Source organism: Doryrhamphus excisus, linkage group LG1 (genome assembly GCF_037039965.1).
Source record: "Doryrhamphus excisus strain RoL-2023G ecotype Guam linkage group LG1, RoL_Dexc_Guam_v1.1, whole genome shotgun sequence".
NCBI lineage: Eukaryota > Metazoa > Chordata > Actinopteri > Syngnathiformes > Syngnathidae > Doryrhamphus > Doryrhamphus excisus.
Window position 1 is genome coordinate 23,875,807 of NC_136357.1, and position 23,380 is coordinate 23,899,186.

Sequence of the window (23,380 nt, forward strand, 5' to 3'; positions counted from 1 at the left end):
GTGACTGTGACTACTTGCAAGCCATGTTGCCAGCTTGTACGTTCAAAGTTTAATTTACTTTGGAAGCAACTGGCTGGCTGGATTCAAACGCTTTGCGGGCCGCATGTGGCCCCCAGGCCACAGTTTGCCCATGCCTGCTCTAACCAAATCAGTTGTTCCCATAAGGAATGATACAATCCAATTCATCCGTTCCAGACAACCAACAATGTTAACATTGATAGCTTTACAAGAATCGTTTTACACATTCACCATTACCCAGGATTAGAACCACACATACATTCACACACACACATACACACGCACACATGCACGCGCACACATACACACACACATGCATACATACATACATACATACATACATACATACATACATACATACATACATACATACATACATACATACATACATACATATGTGCATACGTGCATACATACCTGCATGCATGCATACATGCATGTATACATACATACATACATACATACGTACATACATGCATACATGCATACATGCATACATACATGCACACATACATACATACACACATGCATACATACATGCATACATACATTCATACATACACACATGCATACATACATACATACATACATGCATGCATACATGCACACATTCATACATACATACACACACACACACACACACACACACACATACATACGAAGTCAGAGCTATGAGCAATGAGCCATGATTATCTGTTGACCAAAGTCGACACTCACCTGTCATTCCTCTGTCAAAGTGCGTTAGCAATCAAACGTTGTATGTTATCTACCTGACTAAGTGTGTGTTGCATTAAAGCGACAGCACGCGCACATACTCACACAGACATACATTCATATATACTGTACACACTGTATGTACATACTGTACATACATTCTGTATGGCTTTTGTTGTGTTCTTGTTTTTGGCACACAATGAAGAAAGAGTTATGATATTCTGGCCTGAAGGACCTCCTCTTATGAGATCATTTAGTCCCGAGTTATGCTTGCTAGCTGGTAATAGCTTGTGGAAAACAGATAAAGACAAAGACATATAGCATAATTAAAGGCCTAATTATGTTTATATTCCCCTTGATGGTACTTCAATTCACACGTAGGCTCACTCGCTCATCCACCCACTCTCCTCACATGTTCTTTTTTTTCTCCGATCCACTTTTCTTGCCACTCCCTCACATGCCTTTCTCAATATGTTGCCCACAGCTGCGTGGTTCTCCAACTGTCCAGCTAATGAACTAGCGAGCGCCTGCTTCTAATAAGTATTGTGACAGCAGATTGACAGCCCGTCTGCTACTTGACGCTCTTTTGGGGCTTATAGGAACAGAAAGATATCAAACAACCTAATTGTATGTGGGGAGTTTTAGTGGTGCATGATAGTCGCTTGAAAGTCAAAGGTGGCATCATAGACAGAAACATGAGAAATGATCATCTCATTGTTCTATTTTCTTCCTCAGTGATAGGAATTGTTTCAGATCATCCAAGAAATGTAAACATTAGTCAGTGACAACAAAACTGAAGACAAAATGCAGTTTTTAAATGAAACTTAAAATCCAAGCCCACATGACCACAGAGTATTTTCCCAAATGTCTTGGGGATCATCAGGATGTTTTGTGGATAAATGGAGACCAGACTTCATGTTCAGCAGTGCTTTTGGTCTTGGCCGTTTTTGAACACTGACCTTAACTGAAGCAAGTGAGGCCTGCACTTCTCAGGATGTTGTTGTGGGGTCTTTTGTGTGGTCATGGGGTTGGCCGGCCACTCTCACTGTGGTTGGCTGGAGTCCCAAAGCTTTAGAAATGGCTTAAAACCTTTTCCACACTGATAGATGATAATTCATCTGACTTTTTCACACAGGGCCATGTAGCTTTAGATTTTTTTCTCCCTTGGGTTGTCATTGGCTCATATTTAAATTAGTTTGATGATGTAAAACATTTAAGTGTGACAAACAAAATAAAAAATAAGAAAAAAATAAAAAATCGGGAAAGGGCAACCACTTGTTCACAGCTTTGTATTTAAATGTGCGGTCTTTAAAATGCTTGGTCTTTTGGCGCCCCCTAGTGGCCACAATATTTCATTGAGTTGAGCTTGTGACGCAGTCAGTCACACAAACTGAATGATGCTGATTTTGTTCCAGAATACTGTCTATAAGTCATGTGTAAGTATGATCATATGATGGCTGCCTTGTTCCATGAGGACACTAATTATTGGAGATTATAGCTGCTGTGCCAGCCGCTGACTGACGAAGTACACGCGCATCGTTTTGGTTAGAAAATGTTTGCTAGGTTTCTACACACCGGGATGCATCCAGCCATCATGTCACGTATTAAAGTTGTCTTCTTCCACAACATTCTGACATTTATTAATCAGATGCTAAGCTAACTTCACTGGTAAAGACAAGTTGGTATGGTGAGGTTGAGGTGAAAAACAGGTCCCAGGGGTGTAGAGGAGGCACCCAGCCCTTTTTTGTTCTCTGAGGAACAGCTCATTGTGCCAAACTCTGAAAATGTTCTCTAGTGTTTGCATTTGTCTTCTTGAAAGAAAAGATGTATGATCTTCTGTCTTTAAACGCCTTAGTAGCTTCCATGAATAAAATGGAAGCTACCCAGGGGACCGCTCTATGACTAAACTAAGGAAAATGTCACCTAAAGAACCTCCCAACTCTGATGGAATACGCAGACAAAGACATAAGTGCGTAACTTGTCTAATTCTTAATTTTATTCCACGGCAAATGTCGTGGTCGCGGTACAGTCATCCCTCCCTTATGATAGTTAATTGGTTCAAGAAAACCAGTATACCTCCTAGTCAATCGCTTTTTAGCATTATTAGAGCCCTCTAGACATGAAATAGCACCCCTATAGTCACCTTTACATTACTTTTACCCAATATAGTAGATGTAATTAGAGAAAATCAGACTTGAACAATTTGTGTGTGTTGCTATAAAAATCTGGAAGTGACATCAAGTGTTTTAGAGTTGAATTTGACTCACGGCTGCAACAGCTGCCCGTGTTATGATGACGTTGATGATGTGCTTGTTGCCTGGCAAGTGTAGTGCTTGTTGTTCTGACCTACTACTGACAATTGGTGACCAGCGTAAGATACTTCTTATGTATGTAGTTTGTGATGATTTACAAATGCTCCAAATACGTATATTTTGGACTAATAATGTGCTGTATTTAACCACTAAACAGCATGAAGTATTCATGAATATATTTTGGAAGAATCATGTCGGAGTGAAACTGTGAAATTCAAACTGCAAAGTGCTGAGGGACAATAGGTTTTCATACTTCCCAGTTTTTCCCAGATTTGGTTTTCCTCAAAAAAAGATTCCGGCCTGGTTTTTCGTAGACTTTGTTGGTTTTTGTACAATATGGTACGTAGTAAAAACGTAGTCCGTTTCCCTGTTGTCTCGTCAAGCACATTGCTGCTCAGTGTATTGTCTGATTATTTTTCATGGAGGCCATTACAATTGATGCACTCACCTAGCACAATCAGAGTTGCGCAACACTTCAATAAGAATACTAAGACACACAATTGATGCCTTGCCATCGCTCACACCAGCTAACTCTCGCTTTCGAACAATCTAGCCAGGCACACCAGCTTAAGTTTCACCTTCACTTCCCAGAGGGGGGCCGTGACTGCTATATACGTATACACAGCAGTGTGTGCATGTACAGTACACACTTGGTGGACTGTCCTCCATCTTCCTTGCTGATGATAAAAGTCCAGTGCTGTAAGCAAATACATTGTTCTCATTTTTGAATCCAATTTGAAAAAAATGTTATATGTGATGGTTTGTGATTATTGACTCCCTAGGATGTACAGGAAGTCTGCATCACCAATAACCTCCGTTCCTCATTTACAATTAAAACTATCATTACTTTTGTAAAATGTGTTTTTGTTTCTATTTGTGAGTGTGCGGAACTGATTCACCGCATTTTCGATGAGAGAAATTGTTTTTGCTGTGTTTTGGTTTTGAGATTCCGCTGTTGCCAAATCATCAGACAAAGACCCGTTTGTTGTACAAAATGAATATGATGGTATAATGTTACCTGTGGTATTCATAGCCCGGTATATTCTGCAGTAACATGAGTATATGGAGCTGTCTGCTGGGCCCAGAAGGAGCAACGTCACAAACGGGGCTTCCAAAGGGGCTCCAAAGGGGCTCCCATAGGGGCTTCCAAAGGGGCTCCCAAAGGGGCTCCCAGAGGGGCTCCCAGAGGGGCTGCCTTTCCCAAGGTGTTGTGACTCTCTCTTCTAAATACGCCTGAGTTTTTCTGCCCACCGAGGACCGATGTTGCCATGCATGTTCATGCTGGCTCCAGTTGTGCAGGCTAACTTTCTTCCAGACACCAAAGGTGTCCACGGGCTGGAATGAAGGACTGTGACTCTGTGATGTGTTAGGAAAACAACAAGCGGTGCTCCATCCAAATGACTCGCAAATCTAATTAAGACAGTCGAGCATTGATTCAGAGCGGTACGTGTCATCAGTCTGCACACAGTAAATGTGTTTCATCATAAACATTATGAGCCATGAATCTTTTTATGAGGCCGGAAGTTGAAAAGTAAATGACCACTAACTTGTCATTTGCCTAGAAAGGTGCACGGCTGTGTTTATGGGACTTTTGTTTCTGTGCACAGATGTTATATCTTCTTTCTCTTTTTTTGTAAGGTTACCCCAACATTGTGGCAACGTACGGCCGTGGATACACTGGATTCGCACCCAGCTACAGCTACCAGTTCCCTGGTGAGTCACAAGCTTTTACTGGATTTGTTTACTGGATTCTTTGTTGGCACGCTTAGCTATACCAGGACCAGAGGTTTGGCACTTGATAAAAATACTATTTCTACCTGAACATTTACATGTTGAATTTTGAAAAAAGATGTGTTAATTTTTTTATGGTTAAATATATCTATTCATTCAATCATTCATTCATTTTCTACCGCTTATCCTCACAAGGGTCATGGGAGTGCTGGAGCCTATCCCAGCTGTCTTGGGGCGAGAGGCGGGGTCACCCTGGACTGGTGGCCAGCCAATCACAGGGCACATATAAACAAACAACCATTCACACTCACATTCATACCTATGAACAATTTGGAGTGGAGCTAGCATGTTGAACACGCAAACTCCACACAGAGATGGCCTGCGCACTAACCAATCTCCACCGTGCAACCTAAATAGGATTTTTTCTGCTTCATTTCACCTGGGGAAAAAATATTTTTATTTTGAACACACTAGTTTTTCAAAATTCAACATAAAAATTGCAATTTTTTGTACATTATTTCTATTTCTATATATGCCTCCTGATATATACTTCTATGTACAGCTCCAATATGTAGATACTTACGTATGTAGAGCCAATATTCCTCCTTATATGCCCTTCCATATATAGCTCAATTCTTTCATCTTTTCTTTCAACCATCACATAAAGAGCTGGGTCTTTGGTGTGAATGAAGAGAGCTGGCTCTTTGATGTGATGACGAGAGCTGGCTCTTTGAACTGAATGACGGGAGCTGGATCTTCGGTGTGAATGACGGGAGCTGGCTCTTTGATGTGATGATGAGCGCTGGCTCTTTGACGTGATGACTAGAGCTGGCTCTTTGATGTGATGAAGAGAGCTGGCTCTTTGATTTGATGATGAGAGCTGGCTCTTTGAACTGAATGACGGGAGCTGGATCTTTTGTGTGAATGACGGGAGTTGGCTCTTTGATGTGATGACGAGAGCTGGCTCTTTGATGTGATGAAGAGAGCCGGCTCTTTGAACTGAATGATGGGAGCTGGCTCTTTGATGTGATGACGAGAGCTGGCTCTTTGAACTGAATGATGGGAGCTGGCTCTTTGATGTGATGACGAGAGCTGGCTCTTTGATGTAATGACGAGAGCTGGCTCTTGGATGTGACTGAGGGGAGCCTGCTCTTTGACGTGAACGCACCATTGCTTTTTTGTCTTCATTTTGTTAAAGCTGCATGTGATTGGTGAAAATATGTGTTGACACTAATCAGAAGGACACACACAGGAGCAGGAAATAATTTGTGTTTAGTTTTGGCACATGGAAGTTTGTATTGGTTGCTGGTGTTGTGTTATTTCACTGTAAATGTCCGAATGATACACACAATCCTCTTGAACCCTATCCCTAAGTCACTTATGTGATACCATACTTGAACATGACAACCAGCAAGCCCTGGAGAGGAAAATGTGTTTCCAGAATGTGAAAAAAAATGCTAAAAGTGTTCATCGGGGTAGCGGTCCAATGTGGGAGGCCTCAAACGTATCCTTTCCATTTCATGCTTTATTTAAGGACACTACACATACTTTGTTTGCTGTGCCAGACAGCCCTCCCGCCACTGATAAGACGGAATGGAGATGTATGATCTCTGTAATATGTCTGGCAAATGGATCCAGGAACAGGTCCAGATGCGACCACCTGCAAAGCAGACAGGTACCACGTTTGTGTCCTATGGCGGCAAACGTGGCATTTCTCTTATAAATGCCACTGAGTGATCCTTAACTGATGCCGATCATAAAGTGATGTGTTTTTGTGGCCGTTTGGCTCTAAGATAGCACAGTCACATTTAGGATGCCTTGGTCATTCCTGGGTATCGGTGCAAGTCGTCTTAAGAGACGGATGGGGAGAGGAACTGTCAGTGTTTATTCAATAAATCTCATGAAACATGGATTTAAAAAAAATGTTTACTGTTTGGGGCAAATGAAGTGATATCACCTTCCCCCCGGCAGAATACATTATCCTTTCCATGTTCAAGTCAATTTAAAGAGTTTGATAAAGCTGCATGATTAAAACAGCGTCCTCTGGGCTCGCTCAGCTCTTGACAGGGTAATTGCAATTTTTTTACGTATAGATCAAACCCCCTTGTCCAAATTAGATAACCCCGGGACAAATATTGACTAGTGTCCTTCCTCTGTAAGCTGGTGGGAGCACCCTCATTTTGGGTTTTTCTCACTCACTGTACGCACGCTGGCTGAAACACCTCCATAAATAGATGGACTGCACCGGGCAGACCAAATCCAAGAGACATAAATTCTGGGCAGCTTTCCAAGGATTTCTTACAGCCAACAAACCACATGGGTCCGCTGTTCCCGGGAACAAGTGTTTCGGCAATTGTTCAGTTGTCAAGATAAAGCAGTGTTACAACATTGATCAGTGATGAAACGCAGAATTGAGTAAGATATCAGAACAGATTCACAGGAAGAGAAAAGCCAAGCCGGTGTCCCTGCAGCACAAGCAGATCAAAAAATGGAAACCGACAGTAAACACAACCCGACCACAACGGCGAGACAACATCACTCTTTATCACCTTTTGACAGTTCCACACTTCCACAATGATAGCAACTCCTGGTCGTCATGTTAAGGGCAGTCACAAATGTTTGGCTCTGTTGGTCTTAAGGAGCTTCAAGACGCTCAATCAGAAATGAAAAGTATGCAAAGACGTGAGTCATGACGAGCTGTGCCGTTATTGTTGATGAGGTGAGACACAGCTTTGGGCGTGCTCAATGCCAGCATTGATGCCAGGAGGCTGTTGGGAATGTTGTTCCGAGTGCTGAAGGTGGCCATTTTCTCCATTGGATTTGGATCCTAATGCAAAGTAAATGGTTCGGTCCTTTGTTACCTTCCATTTTTTCATCTTTACAAATCTTTTTTTGGCATTTCAAATGATAGCAATTGAAATATTTCTTTTGTGGAAAGACAAAAACACAGTTATTATTTTTGAAGTCACATTTGAACATTCTTAGCTGCCCTACAAGCGAGAAAAGCTGTTCACTAAAAAGTTCACTCCTGTTAATATGAAGAAGTACAAATAAAGGAGAAAATTGCTAAAGCAATATAATTAGGGGCTGCACGGCGGCCAAGCCACACAGCAAGGAGACCCGAGTTCAATTCCACACTCCGCCATCTCTGTGTGGAGTTTGCATGTTCTCCCCGTGCATGCGTGGCTTTTTTCCGGGTACTCCGCTTACACCCCCCCCCCCCTCCAAAAAACATGTTAGCTTCATTGACCACTCCAAATTGTCCATAGGTATGAATGTGAGTGTGAATGGTTGTTTGTCTATATGTGCCCTGTGATTGGCTGGCCACCAGTCCACGGTGAACCCCGCCTCTCGCCCAAAGACAGCTGTGATAGGCTCCAGCACCCCCGTGACCCTGGTGAGGACAAGCGGTAGAAAATGAATGAATTAATATAATTAGGCATTGAAGTAATGATATTGCTCAGATGCCATGCATCATATTATGATTGTGATGTTTATTTCTTGCCTTTGCGAGGAATTCTAGTCAATCACGTATTTAATCTGACTTCATGGAATGATTGAAAAGCTGTGACACCCATGAAGGTTTTGACCACCAGCAGGTGGATGTATTCCTGCTTGGGCTTTCATGTACAAGTGGAGCTCAGTGAAATGCACACGGCGGCCTGGAAGTGCTATGATATACACACAAGGCATATGCTAACTGTAAAAAGCAATAATGCTGCTGCCCAAAGAACAATGTGTCGGTAAAAGAGGACACAAATGAGGTGACTATTGAAAGTGATTTGTGTGTTTTATGACATGGGTAATAAAGTGTGAGCGCATACACTCAAGTTAAAAGGACAAGCCGAGACGCAATTAGTTGGTCTTTACAAATACCGTATTTCAACCTGTTATGCTGAGCCCTTCCTCGCTTGTTTCAGAGAGGCATCATTCTTTCCTGGTTTGGCTTGTAAGCTTTATTTCATATGTAGTCAGCAGCAAGGAAAGGCTGGAGTGACTGGAGCCTGGAGTGACTGTTTGCCCTGACAATCAACCATCCCCTTACGCAATAATCCTTAACATGGGGTACCATTGTAGCCTTAACCCACGCTAGCTCAAAGTCAACAACTCCCCCAGCACCGGAGCACATTTTTTCTTATTTATGTCGTTAAGTCTTCTATGTCTTATATTCTCCCATGAAGTCTGCTATAGTGGGTAGTAGGAGTGTCACGGTGACTATAGGGCTGTTATTTCATGACTAAAAGGCTCTTATCACGTTATTGTACTTTGGCACGGGACCAAAAAAAAACCTAAACTATATTAGGAAAGCAGGAAGTGAACAAATGTAACAGTTACTGATTGTAAAAGTACCAGATGGAGGGGTAGGATTTAATAAGCTTTACTTCTTCCTACTCCTTTTGGACATGTGGAACTGGGAACTGATTATGTGATGCATTCAATTGTAATCTGATGCATGTTCAAATGAAATAAAACCATTACCATTACCAAAAGGATTAAAAATGTGATATCAGTATCACCATCTTCCCTTTAATGAAAGCCGTGTATTTCTTTAGATTTTGTGCTTCCAGCCAAAACGGTCTGTTTTAATGTATTCTACCCACGGCCCGCCTCCAGACACGCCCACTCCACTGTGGTTGGTCACACTCCCGAGTGCTTAGGAGGATTTCTGGTTTGTGCCGCTAGCTGCAAACCCAACTTTATATCAGTTGATAAATGGTATAGGAATTGCTAAAAAGCGGTAGATTTCATGTACAGACATGAAATTACACCCCTATAGTCACATAGTCACTATAGTCATATAGTAATTACCTCCACAATCCTATTACCCAATATAGTAGACATGATAAGTGATTAAACAATAAAACCTTGGGAACTCAATGGGAAAGCTCCTTGTTGTAGGATCTGGAATGTATATAGTATATATATTTGGGACCTCCAAATGATCAGTGATAACTAGGATTGTGCGGTCATGGCTGACTCCAGTTCATTTAAAGTAAGCTAATATCTTATTAATACGTCATCAGTACTACACCTAGTGACATGTACAATACTACAATACTACATGACTTGTCTTGCTTACTCATAATAGGCCACAGTTATTCAATCGTTTTTGAAAAACCACTGTACAAACAACTGTATTTGTATTTTACTTCATTTAGCTATTTTTATGCTTGCTAGGCCAAAAATACCTAAATAAATGTGCATTTTAAGCTAATAGTTGGCCGTATTCAACCATGAAACAGGATGCTTTATGAATATAATATTTAGAAAAAGCGTGATAGAGTGAAGCCATGACAGAGGATTTGTGTATTTTCTACAGCTGATGAAGAAATATTAACAAGCAACAGACTAAGCAGCATTTCGCTTTGAATTCATCAACTGTTGGCTGAGATGTCGTCGGTGTGAAGGACCATTGTCCGCCATCCTTGTCCCACGCAGTCTAATGCATGTCAGCTAATGAATGGCTGCAGATAAGCCATACGCTACATTTTCTCCACTAACGTGGGGGCGTCGCGCTGCAAATGGACAAAGTAGGAGATCCCCAGGCATACTGCACATTATTGCACATTACCGTTTCCATGCAACAGTCTCATTAGTATGATTCCACCGTGTCACCGCGTTGTTCAGATTCTAGCAGGCGTCTTAGGATGGCTGCGATTCATGTCCGAAGATCCTGGAACTGCATTCCCAATTCCAACCAAGCAGCCGTGGTCATATTTTCGGTCCTCTTCAAGACAAGGTGTTCTGAGACAAAAGATTTATGGACTGGAATTTTTTTGAAGATTGAAGCAAGATTGAGTTTTGCTGTTCTTCTTGCATCTTCTGGTGTAGCCGTTGTACGTTCATTCTAGTCTTCAGGTGGTGAAACCTTCACTCCTGCCCGCTGCAGGCTGTTGCTGATGTCACTTTCAGGTCTTTCTTTACGCCTCTCACAGTGTTTGGCATCTGTTCCACGGCTGTGGAAGCAATGCTTCTGATTGATTTGTCATCTTCTCCCAGATTGACAGCTGCCTGTTTTTCACAGCTCTGGGCTTTTCTTCTTGTTTTCACCTCTAACTGCAGTCCACACAGACAAAAACCTATGCTAGATGATTGGAAGATATGGTGTAAATCCATCCTATCTGCCAGTGCTGAAGCTAACATCGATGACAATAGCACATTCCATCCTCTGTTGCGGGAATGGTGTTTGCATGAATGAGACACTAATGCTAACAATGAAGAAAGAATGGAATGGCGGTATGTGCACTATGCGTGTGAATAAGACACCGCGCATTTCTAGGTTCATGCTATTGTTGACAAGTCTTGCTTGGACTGCTTCGGTGGCGGTCACATGAATACAGCACTGATTGCGCTCACACAGCACACACAAAGAGGAAGTAGAGTCAGGAGCTTTGTGTGAAGGGAAGAGGTGGAAGTGGAGGAACTTAACAGGGAGCTTCACTCTGCTCCACCGTCTTCTTGGGCAACTTGCTGCCTCCACAGCTGTGCCCTTCGAGCCTCCCCCGACATAAATGGCCATTACGCTTCCATTAGGGCTGCTGCTTTGAGGTCATTATGCTACTCTGGAAAAGCAGGGATGAAGATGTTAGTGGGCTCCCATCAGGGGAGCGAGACAGACAGAGTAAGAGAGACGCATTACAATCAGTCATTGCGCTACTGAGCTACTGTCATGGCAGACAAACAGCAATATGGCTCCTCTGAGTCAGGGAAGGTTGATTAACAAGCAGAGAGGGAGGATAACGGCAGGTCGTTTAGGGTTACCTTAATGCCAAAGACATGATTAAAAATACCTGTCTTTGTGCCGGACTATCAAGTTGCTGGGACTCTGATTTTTCTTTTTTCAAGTACATTGGGACCTTCGTCAGCGCTATTCATTCCTTCCTGGAAGTCGGCCTCTAACCAAAACAGACACTAACCAAATCTTTACTTTACAACATACACATGCCTGCAGCAGTGGGGCTTACCAGCTTCAGCACCACGGACAGCGTTAGGCTACCAGTAACGCATCAACACTAATTCAAAGCATTACAGAACCATGGATAGCGACAGAACCATGGATAGCGACAGCATCGTTTTCCCATTCAGAGCCTGTATGGGTTGCTGGAAAGTTTAGTAAAACTTTTCTATAGCCACGTTTACATTAGTTTTTCTCTTTCCGAATGGAATCTTTCCGAATGACCTTTCCGAAAGCAATGGTATACATGGAAAGGAATATTCCAATGGCGTGTCTACATGCGCCGCTATAATCAACCAGAATAGTCAATGGGGCATGCGCAGTAAAACGTAAACACCAACATCACGTGATACCGACTTCCTCCAGTTTTTCTTTCACTTGTTAGAATAACTCCGTATTGCCAGTTTTTCCTTAATTCGTCCAGTCTTGAAATTTTATTTTGAATCAAAAACAAACTTTCCACAGCAGTCCAGTGGCGATTGCTCGCCTCCATTTTCTAGCTCTCGTCTGGAGCTGCGTGTTACGTCACATCTCAGCATTTGCTGAAAGAACGCACCCGGGAACAGGAAAAGATAAAGTTCAATCTTGCTAATATTTAATAATTAAGCTGGGCACATGTTTTATATAGATATGTATTTTCTTTTTGAATAAAAGTGGACTTGTGAATGGCGTATAGAAGGGTTTAGATTCTGTTCCACAGATGGCGCTAATGCACACCAAAGCTGCTTGCCAACCGCCAATAAACAACAGAAGAAGAACACCATGAAGAAGAACGCAGTCTGACAACTTTCCGTTTGAGCAGGTACAAGATACCTCAATCGGATTGGGGAAAGGAATATTCCACCCCTGGGAATCCCATTATATATTCATTCGGATTGGCACTTTTCTTTCGGAATGAGGTGTATACAAAGGTTACATTCTTTCCGTTTGAGCAAATAACCCGAATGGAATTGGAATATTTGGTTCCATGTATACGTGGCTAATGTGAAGCACTACAGGCCTACTCAGCACTATTTGACTTGGATACAACGAGCCTTACTCTCACGGTGCTCTGCATGTCCATTTTCATTCTGTCCCATCACTATGGGCAATATGGCAAGTCCACTCTGCCTCTCCTGCCCTATGAGCTCCTCAAATGGTTTTCATCCGGTTTCTGAGGTTGCACCAGCCACTGGAAGAGGGCCCGGGCTGCAATTCTATGCTAATGTAAACATGGAGCTACCAAAACAAAGATTGGACTCTCTTCCTCCATCAGCAGAAAACAGTGAAATGATAAATTCCCAGCATAACTTTGGCTTTGACACAACTGTAGCCATTTGAAGCCTCTGCTGCTTGCTGCCAACTTGATTATTATGTTTGTTGCTTTATTTGACATGGATTAGCACTGCTGCACCAGAATTAGCCAAAAGGCAATTTTTCATCTTTTGTCCCTGGACAGATGTTAGAAATTGCGCCCTGAAGCAGTATTACAGTATTGAGCTTCTCAAGACAACAATGCTGATAAAAGGTGAGTAAAAATAGATTGAGCTTTGTTCAAAGCTACAAAACTGACCACATTGGATCACACATTTTCACAACACATTTTCCAAACATTCAAAACACTAAACATCAACATCAAGTCAACGGAGACACGTGACAGCAAACATGAAACAACTGGTAGTGCACTATTACTGTTCTGATTATTGATCAATGTGATTAATTACAGAGTTGGGTTGATAAATAATGCGGGGCTCGGACTGGCAGGTGGCTGACGTCATTTCTTTGTCTTTTCTATTTCTGGCATGTTCAACAAGCTCCTGGTAATCAGTAATACTTTGGGGAATAACGATTATTCTCATGAAATGTACGCAAATGAGACGAGCCAGATTCCTACCTGAGGTTTACTTTCCATGAGTAAGTCATGATGATCAGCCTTGCATTTCAGCTGGGGGTGTGACGGTGCCATGGTGATAGCATTTTACGCGCCATACAAGCCATTACGTTCCATTACATGGAAGGTGATCAGAGGGTGGGGGGTCTTCTGATCTGGAAACGATGCTTCAGACTGGAATTCCTGTTTCTGGGGGAAGAAAAGTAGATGTGGGGAAAAGCTGTCTTCTCGGAGAGAGCCGCTGACCTGTGAGTCTGGCATGATGGTTCCTGAGGGTTGCATGTCCCTTTAAAGTGGGGCAGAAGCAGCCGAGCATGTGATAAATGCACAACAGGTCACTGCGAAGCACTGGCCTGAAACAGCAGGTAGCCTCCCAGGGTTGTGCACCTGTCGGCTGCTGGGAGATGGAAAGGTGCTGACATGGACTGTATTGAGCTTTCAGCTTTTGGAGCAAAGAATGCATCAGGACAGGAGCCACCTTTGGAAGTACACATGCATCTTTCATCAGGCAAAACATGTTCTTCTATGTTCTTGGGCACAGACCTTGAAGAAGACGAGAGAATTGCGCTTAAGACTCTTTCCGACTGAGCTGACTTCCTGTGGATGTAGCTCATTAATTCCTGGGCGTCCCATGTTGTCATTTGGGACAGCATGTGCAGTCATCAGCAGCGTGTCCAGAGTTTTCCCCCAATGTTCAGACGACCTCACCCCCCTCATGTCAGTACAATAACTGCCCAACGTTTTGGCACCACCACTGGAACAGGTGGCAAAGTCAGCGGCCTGGAGCTGATGGCGAGGCTAGCGGCTTCACGGCGATGTGTGACAATGCGCTCCCTCTGCGGACTCTGTCTTCCGAGCGAGTCTGTGTTGAACTTGAGCTCGGCAGCAGATTGTTCTTTGGATGCTGTGACCATCTCGCCAGAAGCTGGGCGAGCTGTGACCCCAGCAAGTGGTCCCCCAGGCCGTCCTAAGTGCTACTGGGCAGGAAGCAGATGGCCCTCCTGATGCCACTCGGACTCGCACATAGCTTTTAATTGCCGAGTCTGATCATTAGCCCCATGGCTCTACAGAGGCCGCCGCACTTCATCAGTTACAGACCTTAAAATAGGGCCTGGCGATGAGCGTTGTGAGCTCCTAGTCTGGACTGACCAAGCTCATCTTATCTCCTTTTCATGCACACACGTGTAAAAGTCCACTCCATGAAAGACACCGCGTTGGAGGCACTTTCATAGCGGCCTCGCTGTGCTTTCCTGCCTGTCCGACTCACTATCTCCCATGTAATGCTGACCGCACACACACACACACACAGGCCATTACGGGTGACGGCAGTGAGTACGCTGCTCTGACGTCACGGTGCGTGGTGTCTCCACGTCACTCGTGGAGCTGAATCGCTCCCAGACTATTTCTGCTCTCCATGAATCACCCCTGAACACGTGCATTGTTCTTCCATGGTGTTTTAGCCAAACAATGAAGTCCACACGCTGTCTTTTACACTGAAGGAAGGTTCATTCATTGAAGGATTCCATTTGGAATCTGGCCAACTAACACCTTCTTACACGATGAGTTCATAGATAGGATATGCTGCAGCATTAAAAAAAAAAGCATATGCTGCAGCAGGGTTGTCCAGACATCCTTCAGTGAAGGCCACATGCTGAAAAAAAAAGATGCTACTTTGATGTTTGTGTTTTGGGAGTCTAGATATTATTAATATAGCACCTTACAGCATCCTAATGGTGCCCAAGGTGCCTCACAAGAGTAAATACAAGTTACAGAAAAATAATAATAAGATAAGCTCAAACATGATAAAAACACTAAAACTAAATAAAGAAAAAAAAGAGCTTTAAAGACTGACGGGTCTGTGATAGACCTTAAAGATGGTGGGGGGGGGGGTCAAAAGCTTCAAAAGCATCATCATGGAACGGATGTTCTAGTGCTTTTCCCAATGAATTCCAGCCATTATTCCCGCACTCCTCTGTCACTCACTGGTGGTCGCCTACGTCTGTAGGCACAGCTGGCCTGGGCTAGTCTGACGTGGCTGCCAATTCACGCCGACGGCCTCCGACCACCGAACCATCATGCACCAAAATTACTCACCTAAATTACAGCATTTGACTTTTGTTCCACATAATATGATCACATTTTTCTAGTTCTAACTTTTTCTCGTTGATTTTCCTCTTATATATAAAGTTTTTCCGCAACCTATTTTTAAATTGTTCATTGTTTTGTTTCTCATTATATTACAACTGTAAACAAAGTCTTTTTTCTTGAATATTTCAGAATAATGTTACTAAAATGATGTCTTTCCCTCATGATATTACAACTTTAAAAAAAATTTTATACCGCAGCATGATTTTTCTATAGATTTTTTTATCCTAACATTTTGACTCTACTCTTGTAAAATGACAGCTGATTTTTCCATTTCTGCTTTTTAATGCTTGTTTGGGTTTTTGCCGCTGGCCACACTTTGGAAGGAAGTAGACAACTGGAGGATTTGCCTTGGTGGGGGTCTGCATTGCCGTTGATCACTCTTTGAGTGTATTTCCAAATACAGCCCGATGGCGGGTCACATGCACGTGAGCCTCCTCCTGCATGTAAGCACCAGCTTCCCTCTCACACGCATTAGAAGCCACGCATGGAGGCCTGTGGAGGCGAGAATGAACTGTAGTGAGGGGCTGGGATGGCCATGCAGAAGCTCATTATGCCTTCAATGTTCTACTGAAGCTCTCGTCACCTTGCCTACTGAATGCCTGATACTTTTGGACACTGCTGGAGATCAGATGGAGATGAAAACGGAGGACGGGCATGGAAATTGTCAGAGGAGAATATGTGTGTGCGCCCTGCCTGTACTGTTGTTCTGATGCCACCCACTGGTCCAGAGCTCCAGGCCAAGCCAGTTTTGTTCTTGTGAGATCTCTACCCGGTCGGCGCGTCCTTTCTTTCCTCCCGGACCCCCCTCCTGCTGACTGTGCTAATAGCTTTCCGGTTGCTCCCATCCCTCGTGTCCCCAGTGAACAGACTTGCACACACCTATGCAAATATTCATGGGACAGTTCACAAGCTGTGTCTGCATCTTCTCCATTCAAACAGACGTGAAAGTGAACGCACCACACTGTGGTGAACCCTGGTGGCATTCATGGCTGGTGAGGCACTGACTCCTTTGGAGTTTTTTCATGTTAATACCGCTTCCTCCTTAAGAGGACAGCAAGAAAAAGAAGAGAATAACTCACTTGGAAAAATGTTCAATATCCCTCTTTCACACAATAAAATCAATAAAATCAGTTCCAGACACAACCATGATAAGTGAATTTCCCCAAAGTAGGAGTCCTTGGAAATAAATGCAGCACAAAACAAAACATCTACCACTTTTTCACATTTTTAGAGCTCTCAACAAATAACCCGAACTGCATACAGGATTCTACAGGACCCTTCCCACGCGCTACACCCCGTGTTTGAGTGGCTTCCATCGGGTCGCAGACTAAGATGCCCACGATGTAGAACACAAAGGAGGAGGGCTACCTTTGTCTCTACAGCAGTCCGGCTTCTGAACTTGGACCCCTCCCTATCCAGATTTCGCACAACCTCCCTTTAGCTTGTTATACTTTTTAAATTATTTAATTACTATTTATTCTCTTAGGTACATGTGTGTTCAGTAGTGTCTTCTCTTTTACTTGACCTTGTCTGCTTTCTACATTTTTTATTCCATATGCTGCTCTCTGTGTCCTTTAAATTGCCCCTCGGGGATAAATAAAGTGTTTGAACAGGAACATGAACAGGAACTCTAGACATGAAATAACACCCCTACAGTCACCTATGCACCTATTAGCCAATATAGTAGACATAGTAAGACAGAATACATAAGACATAGAAAACCTGTTTACCACCTTCTAAATACTTTGTAACATTATTAGAGCCCTCTAGATATGAAATAACACCCCTATAGTCACCTTTACTCTAAATCCACAAATACACATTCTAAATCCACAGATACACATTCAAAATACACAAATACACATTCGAAATACACAAATACACATTCGAAATACACAGATACACATTCGAAATACACAAATACACATTCGAAATACACAAATACACATTCGAAATACACAAATACACGCTCTAAATACACAGATACACATTCGAAATACACAAATACACACTCTAAATACACAGATACACATTCTAAATACACAAATACACATTCTAAATACACAGATACATGTTCTAAATACACAGATACACATTCTAAATACACAAATACACATTCTAAATACACAGATACACATTTTAAATACACAGATATACATTCTAAATACACAAATACACATTCTAAATACACAAATAGACATTCTAAATACACAAATAGACATTCTAAATACACAGATACACATTCTAAATCCACAAATACACATTCTAAAGCCACAGGTACACATTCTAAATACACAGGTACACAGTCTAAATACACATTCTAAATACACAAATAGACATTCTAAATCCACAAATACACATTCTAAATACACAAATAGACATTCTAAATACACTAATACACATTCTAAATGCACAAATACACATTCTAAATACACAGATACACATTCTAAATACACAAATACACATTCTAAATGCACAAATACACATTCTAAATACACAGATACACATTATAAATAAACAAATAGACATTTTAAATACACAAATACGCATGCAAGCAGAAAATGAGCCGCTTCATCAGTCATCCACGGCCTGGATGCTGCGAGGAGAAGTGGCTGATGGACATGAAAATGCATGTAAAATTAAGGCTGTTTACTTGGACACTAATGAGAGGAGGCTTAAGTAGTCCTGTTTAATTAGCTGGATTGGTTCGATTCACTGAGCACTCACAAGGCCCTTTCAAATGCTGACTATCACAAGCGAAGTGTAAGGGGCGTGTTGCCTTCACTGATCCTGGGACGTGAGCGTTACATAAGCACCACTGCAAGGTCAGACATCTAAGTCACTTAAGAAACCACCCTGCCTTGAGGAAGCCCTGCCAGATCCAGCCACAGTCTTCCAAATGATTTCCAAAGTTCCCTCATAATTCCTTCGCCTTCTTTCATCTTCAACTGCTGTGTGCCAGTGACTGAGTAATATTGATTATTGTGTGCAAGCGGACGTGTTGAGGTGGGTTCTTGGCACGGGAGAAGTGTCCTTTTTAGCTAAGTGCATGAGAAGGAGTACAAAGGCGAGGTGGAAAGTGCAGCTGCACTTCAATAAAGAGCCTAGTTTGTCCTCTTTGATGCTGCCTTGCACCTCGGCTACAAACAACTCCTGCCCTTGTCACTGAGAAGTGCAGTAGCAGACAGCGCTCTTCACTTGCTCACCACGTCCCACCATGCACTGCTGCACCGTGTCAGCCTCCCAGCCCAGATTTGGAAGCTCCACGTGCTCTTAGTTTAGCTCTCCTCTGAACCAGGTGATCAGCATTTGGAGGACTTATTTTGGAGACAAGAAGCCTTCCGCCTCTAGACCAGGCCGGTGCGACATGAAAGCGTGATATTTCCTAGAGCAACACATTTATATCTATATCGTATCTATAGCATGTAGCTATACTAGATTCTAGCATATCTACATCTACTTCTAGCAGCTTGAAGTTATATAAAACCCAGCATTCATTTCAATTTTGCACTTTGCTTCTTTTTTCATGTTTTGGCTGTTTTTTTTTACATTTCTTCTGAAATATGCTTCATATTATTACATATTATAGATATTATGACCTTTTCCCTTATGATCCACTATATTGTTTTTCTTTGATTTTCTTTTTTGGAATAACCTTTTTTTTGGTAACATTTCAGCTCTATGCTACTATTCGTTAATTCATGGAGCCTATCCCAGCTGTCTTGGGGAGAGGTGGGGTACACCCCGGACTGGTGGCCAGCCAATCACAGGGCACATATAGACAAACAACCATTCACACTCACATTCATACCTATGGACAATTTGGAGTGGCCAATTAAGCTAACATGTTTTTGAAATGGGGGGGAGCGGAGTCCTGGGAGAAAACCCACGCATGCACGGGTAGAACATGCAAATTCCATACAGAGATGGCCGAGGGTGGAATTGAACTCGGGTCTCCTAGCTGTGAGGCCTGCATGCTAATGACATTATTTTCCTTAGTTGCATCAAATTTGTAATTTCTTTCCCCTTAGAATACATGTATTTATTTATTTTATTTATTATATGTATTTATTATTCATTTACATTTATCAATCTTTTTTCTCTTAGTGTGTTTTCATGTTGTTTTTCCTGCTAAGACATTTTGTTTTCTGTTTCATTTACATTTTTTAATTTCAGATGTACGTTAGCGGCTGCAAATCTTTGTGGTGTGGGTTTGTGTGTTCCGTGTGTGGGTGAGTCGTGGATCGCGAGGCAAATGAGGGGGAGCCATCACTTGCCGGCTAAGGTGTTCTGGAACAAGTCATCTCTTTGACCTTTGACCCTGTGCGGGATGAGCCTGCCACTGGTTTGAATGCATGACCGGACGTGAGACGAGCCCGCAAGGTGTCTGCAGCACACGCCGTTTCCACGGATCGTGCAGGGCAGCGATTCAGGATGCTGAGAAATCTCGACATGTTCAACCAAGCCTGTCCGGTGGCCTTTTTTCCTCCAACACGGTCTTGACCTGTGACGGGACGGAGCAGTTCCCCAACAACATGTTTGTGTTCTCCTGTTGAGATTCCAGCATATATATCTTCCTGACCTCATCTTCTCACAGGTACACCATTCCAGTGCAATTACTAACATAAAGCCAGCTCTCTGCCAAGCTGGGCCTCTCTCCACGTCTGGAATTGACTTTTTCTCTTTCCCATCACACAATCCAACGTCTTAATGACAAAGGATCAGCGTGCCAGAAAACATTTAGCTTGGTGAAAGACCACAAACGGCCAATGTGCTCACGTAGTTTGGGCAGGTGGATTCCCTTCCCAGGATGTTTAGCCATTGGAATGCTACCATGAGACCACCATTTCTAACTTTCACTTTCATGGTGTAGAAATCCTCCCCCTGAGGACTAAATGGGTTTCGAATAGAGGATAAGGGAATCTTAAAGAACCAAATTATAGAATGAGAACCAGATTATTTATTCCTGACAACAATACCTAATACAGACGTCCGGGTTTATCTGCAGTCCCTGTATGCCTACAAGTAAGCAGGTCTTATTACAGCACAGCTGCAAAAAAGCACCCTTCCATTCCCTGTCCGGCCTTTTATACACTCGAGGCTGGAGTTCTGGACCAATAAGCTTTCGCCACTGCCCTTGCTTGAACCGCTTCTTTTCATGGTGTTTCTGCTTTTGTTTGTTCGCTGGGGCATCAAGGCATCTTTCCTTCGCATTGGCATCAAGGTGTCTGGAACATTCTGCTTTTCCTTTGTTGCAAAGCAAGCTATCATATGCGTACTCGATGTTTCCACCTGAACTTTCAGTTGTCACTTTAGTCCCTTTCTTTGTGTGGGTTCTTGTATAAGTATCTTTTGTCTGTATTTGTGAGTCTATGTGTTTGTTTTAGCTTTAATCTTTTGCTAGCAAAATTGAGCAAATACCTTCAATGGAAAACTCAAATGATTACGATTGTATTTTAATGACGTCATTTTGGAATGGAGTTGATTCGGTGTCCTAAACATCATTTTGTGTCTCTTCTACGAGGCTATGCTATTTCCCTACGGCATCATCATATGCGGGACTCCAATGGGAGCGATGGAACCCGGTGAAGGTGTTTACATGAGATTTGCAATAATATATCCATCGGATTAGCGCCCGTCTAATTGAATGATTAGACGGGGTGTAAATGTTCTTTCTCTCCCTGGCTGGCGCCGTCTGCGCTCTGCACGAGGCACACGTTGGCGTGTGGCGCCGGGAGGAAAGGTGAGACGAGAGCATCTGTGCAGCAGTTCATATGAAAGCCACCTGGCTCGCCGTGGCTCTGTGATGTACGCCTTTGATAACAACAAACCCGGGTTCTTTCAACAACAACAAAGTAGCGCAGAGAGAGGACGACAATGGGATACTTGTCGGTCTGCAGTCTTGCTAGGTGGCGGTCTATGTTACAACTGTGATGCATAATTGTTCTTTTGTTTTCTTCGTTTGTGTTTCTCAGAAGGGGGGGGGGTACAAATGGGGTGATATGTGAAGCGAGGAGACGGCAGTGTGCTCCGATGCCTCCGCTGTGATTTATCAACACGCTCATTTCCGCTGACTGGTCCTTCTTACTGACACACACTGGCAGGGAGTACATGCGGCTTCTGGTGCGTTCATGCACCTCTGAAAACTACCACCATGCAACATTTGATATCTGCATTACTGGATCACATGGTTAGGATTGTACGTTTAGCCTCGGTCTGATAGCTTAGTGCAGTCTGGAGGTGCATTTGCGGCCTGCTTCTGTTTTTTTTTTCTGTAAAAAAATTCAAATTTTATTGGAATATTGTCAAACTATGACAAGAAAAAAGTCATTTTACAAGAATAATGTCCGGATTGAGTAAGGAACTCAAACAATGCACAACGATGAGCCAATTCAAGAAACAATACAAGCAGTTGATGTTTGCCAAATACAAGGACATATCACAATATTCACGTTACTATGGTAGCCATTATGTCTTTATTAAACTCAAGTTGTTATTTATGGAAAATTTGGTTGGGGAATTCTGGGAATCAAGTAATAGCTGTCATTTTACCACAATAAGTCTACTTCCTCCTCTTTGGGCTTTTCCCAAGGGGGGGGGTCGCCACAGCAAACCAATGTCCTCCATCCAACCCTGTCTTCTACCCTCATGTCCTCCTTCACTACATCCATAAACCTCCTCTTTGGTCTTCCTACCTGGCAGTATCCTTCTACCAATATAATATATTGTACATATATATAATGTATTCTACTAATATATTGACTATCTCTCCTCTGGACATGTCCCAACCATCTCAGTCTGGCCTAAAGGACTTTATCTCCAAGGCCTCTAACATATAATGTCCCTCTGATGTACTCCTTCCTGATCCTATCCATCCTGGTCACTCCCAATGAGAACCTCAGCATCCTCGTCTCTGCTACCTCCAGTTGTGCTTCCTGTCTTTTCCTTCCAATGTTTTTTTTTTACTTATTAACGTATTTTACCAGAATGAGTATTTATCACAATAAAAGTCATAAACTCATGTTACCGGGAACCATTGTCATTTTAGTCGCATTTTTTTTTCAAAGTTGTTATATGAGAAACAAAAAACAAATTAAGTAATTTGTGGAAAATGTTTGGAAGAATGTTAAAATTCCAATAATTATTCCCCAGATTGGGAGAATAATGAATAATAATGAAGCTGACATCTTGAAATATGTAAAACGTTTTAGCATATCTGCAAAGCTAGTTACGGCAGTTCAGTTTTTAGTGTTTAACAGTGCTTTATTTATTATTTGTTTATTGTTATGATTTGTTATGATTTATTATGACTTTCTTATTATTTTTGGTGCCATAGCGACCCCTTAGGCAAGCGTACAGCTATGGATGTTCATCTTATTACGTTCGGAGCTGGCGGTACATAAGCAGTACAGAAAATGGACGGATATATCGGGATGACTTTTGGTCCATACAGCCCAGCCCAGGCTGGAACAAACAAGTAACCTGTGTACGGTGTCTTACGTGGAGTGTGGCTTGCAGTATCTGAGCAGGATGACAAAATGCTTGAAAGTTTCTTCCTCTGGTTGCAACAGTGCCTCTGCTGGTAGCAGCTAAGCATTGCACTCAGTTGCTTCAAAAGATCAATAATCAGCT

At 42.6% G+C, this 23,380-nt stretch overlaps 1 protein-coding gene across 7 annotated transcripts in view; it reads left to right on the forward strand.

Annotated features, from left to right (window-relative positions):
- The window catches only part of msi2b (musashi RNA-binding protein 2b), a 274,616-nt gene that overhangs the window by 208,356 nt on the left and 42,880 nt on the right, over positions 1–23,380 (forward strand). For all 7 annotated transcript variants that reach the window (XM_058077481.2, XM_058077483.2, XM_058077480.2 and 4 more), the window contains exon 10: positions 4,683–4,757. In XM_058077481.2, the coding sequence (XP_057933464.1) occupies positions 4,683–4,757 (75 nt within the window). The remainder of the gene's footprint in view (positions 1–4,682; positions 4,758–23,380) is intronic.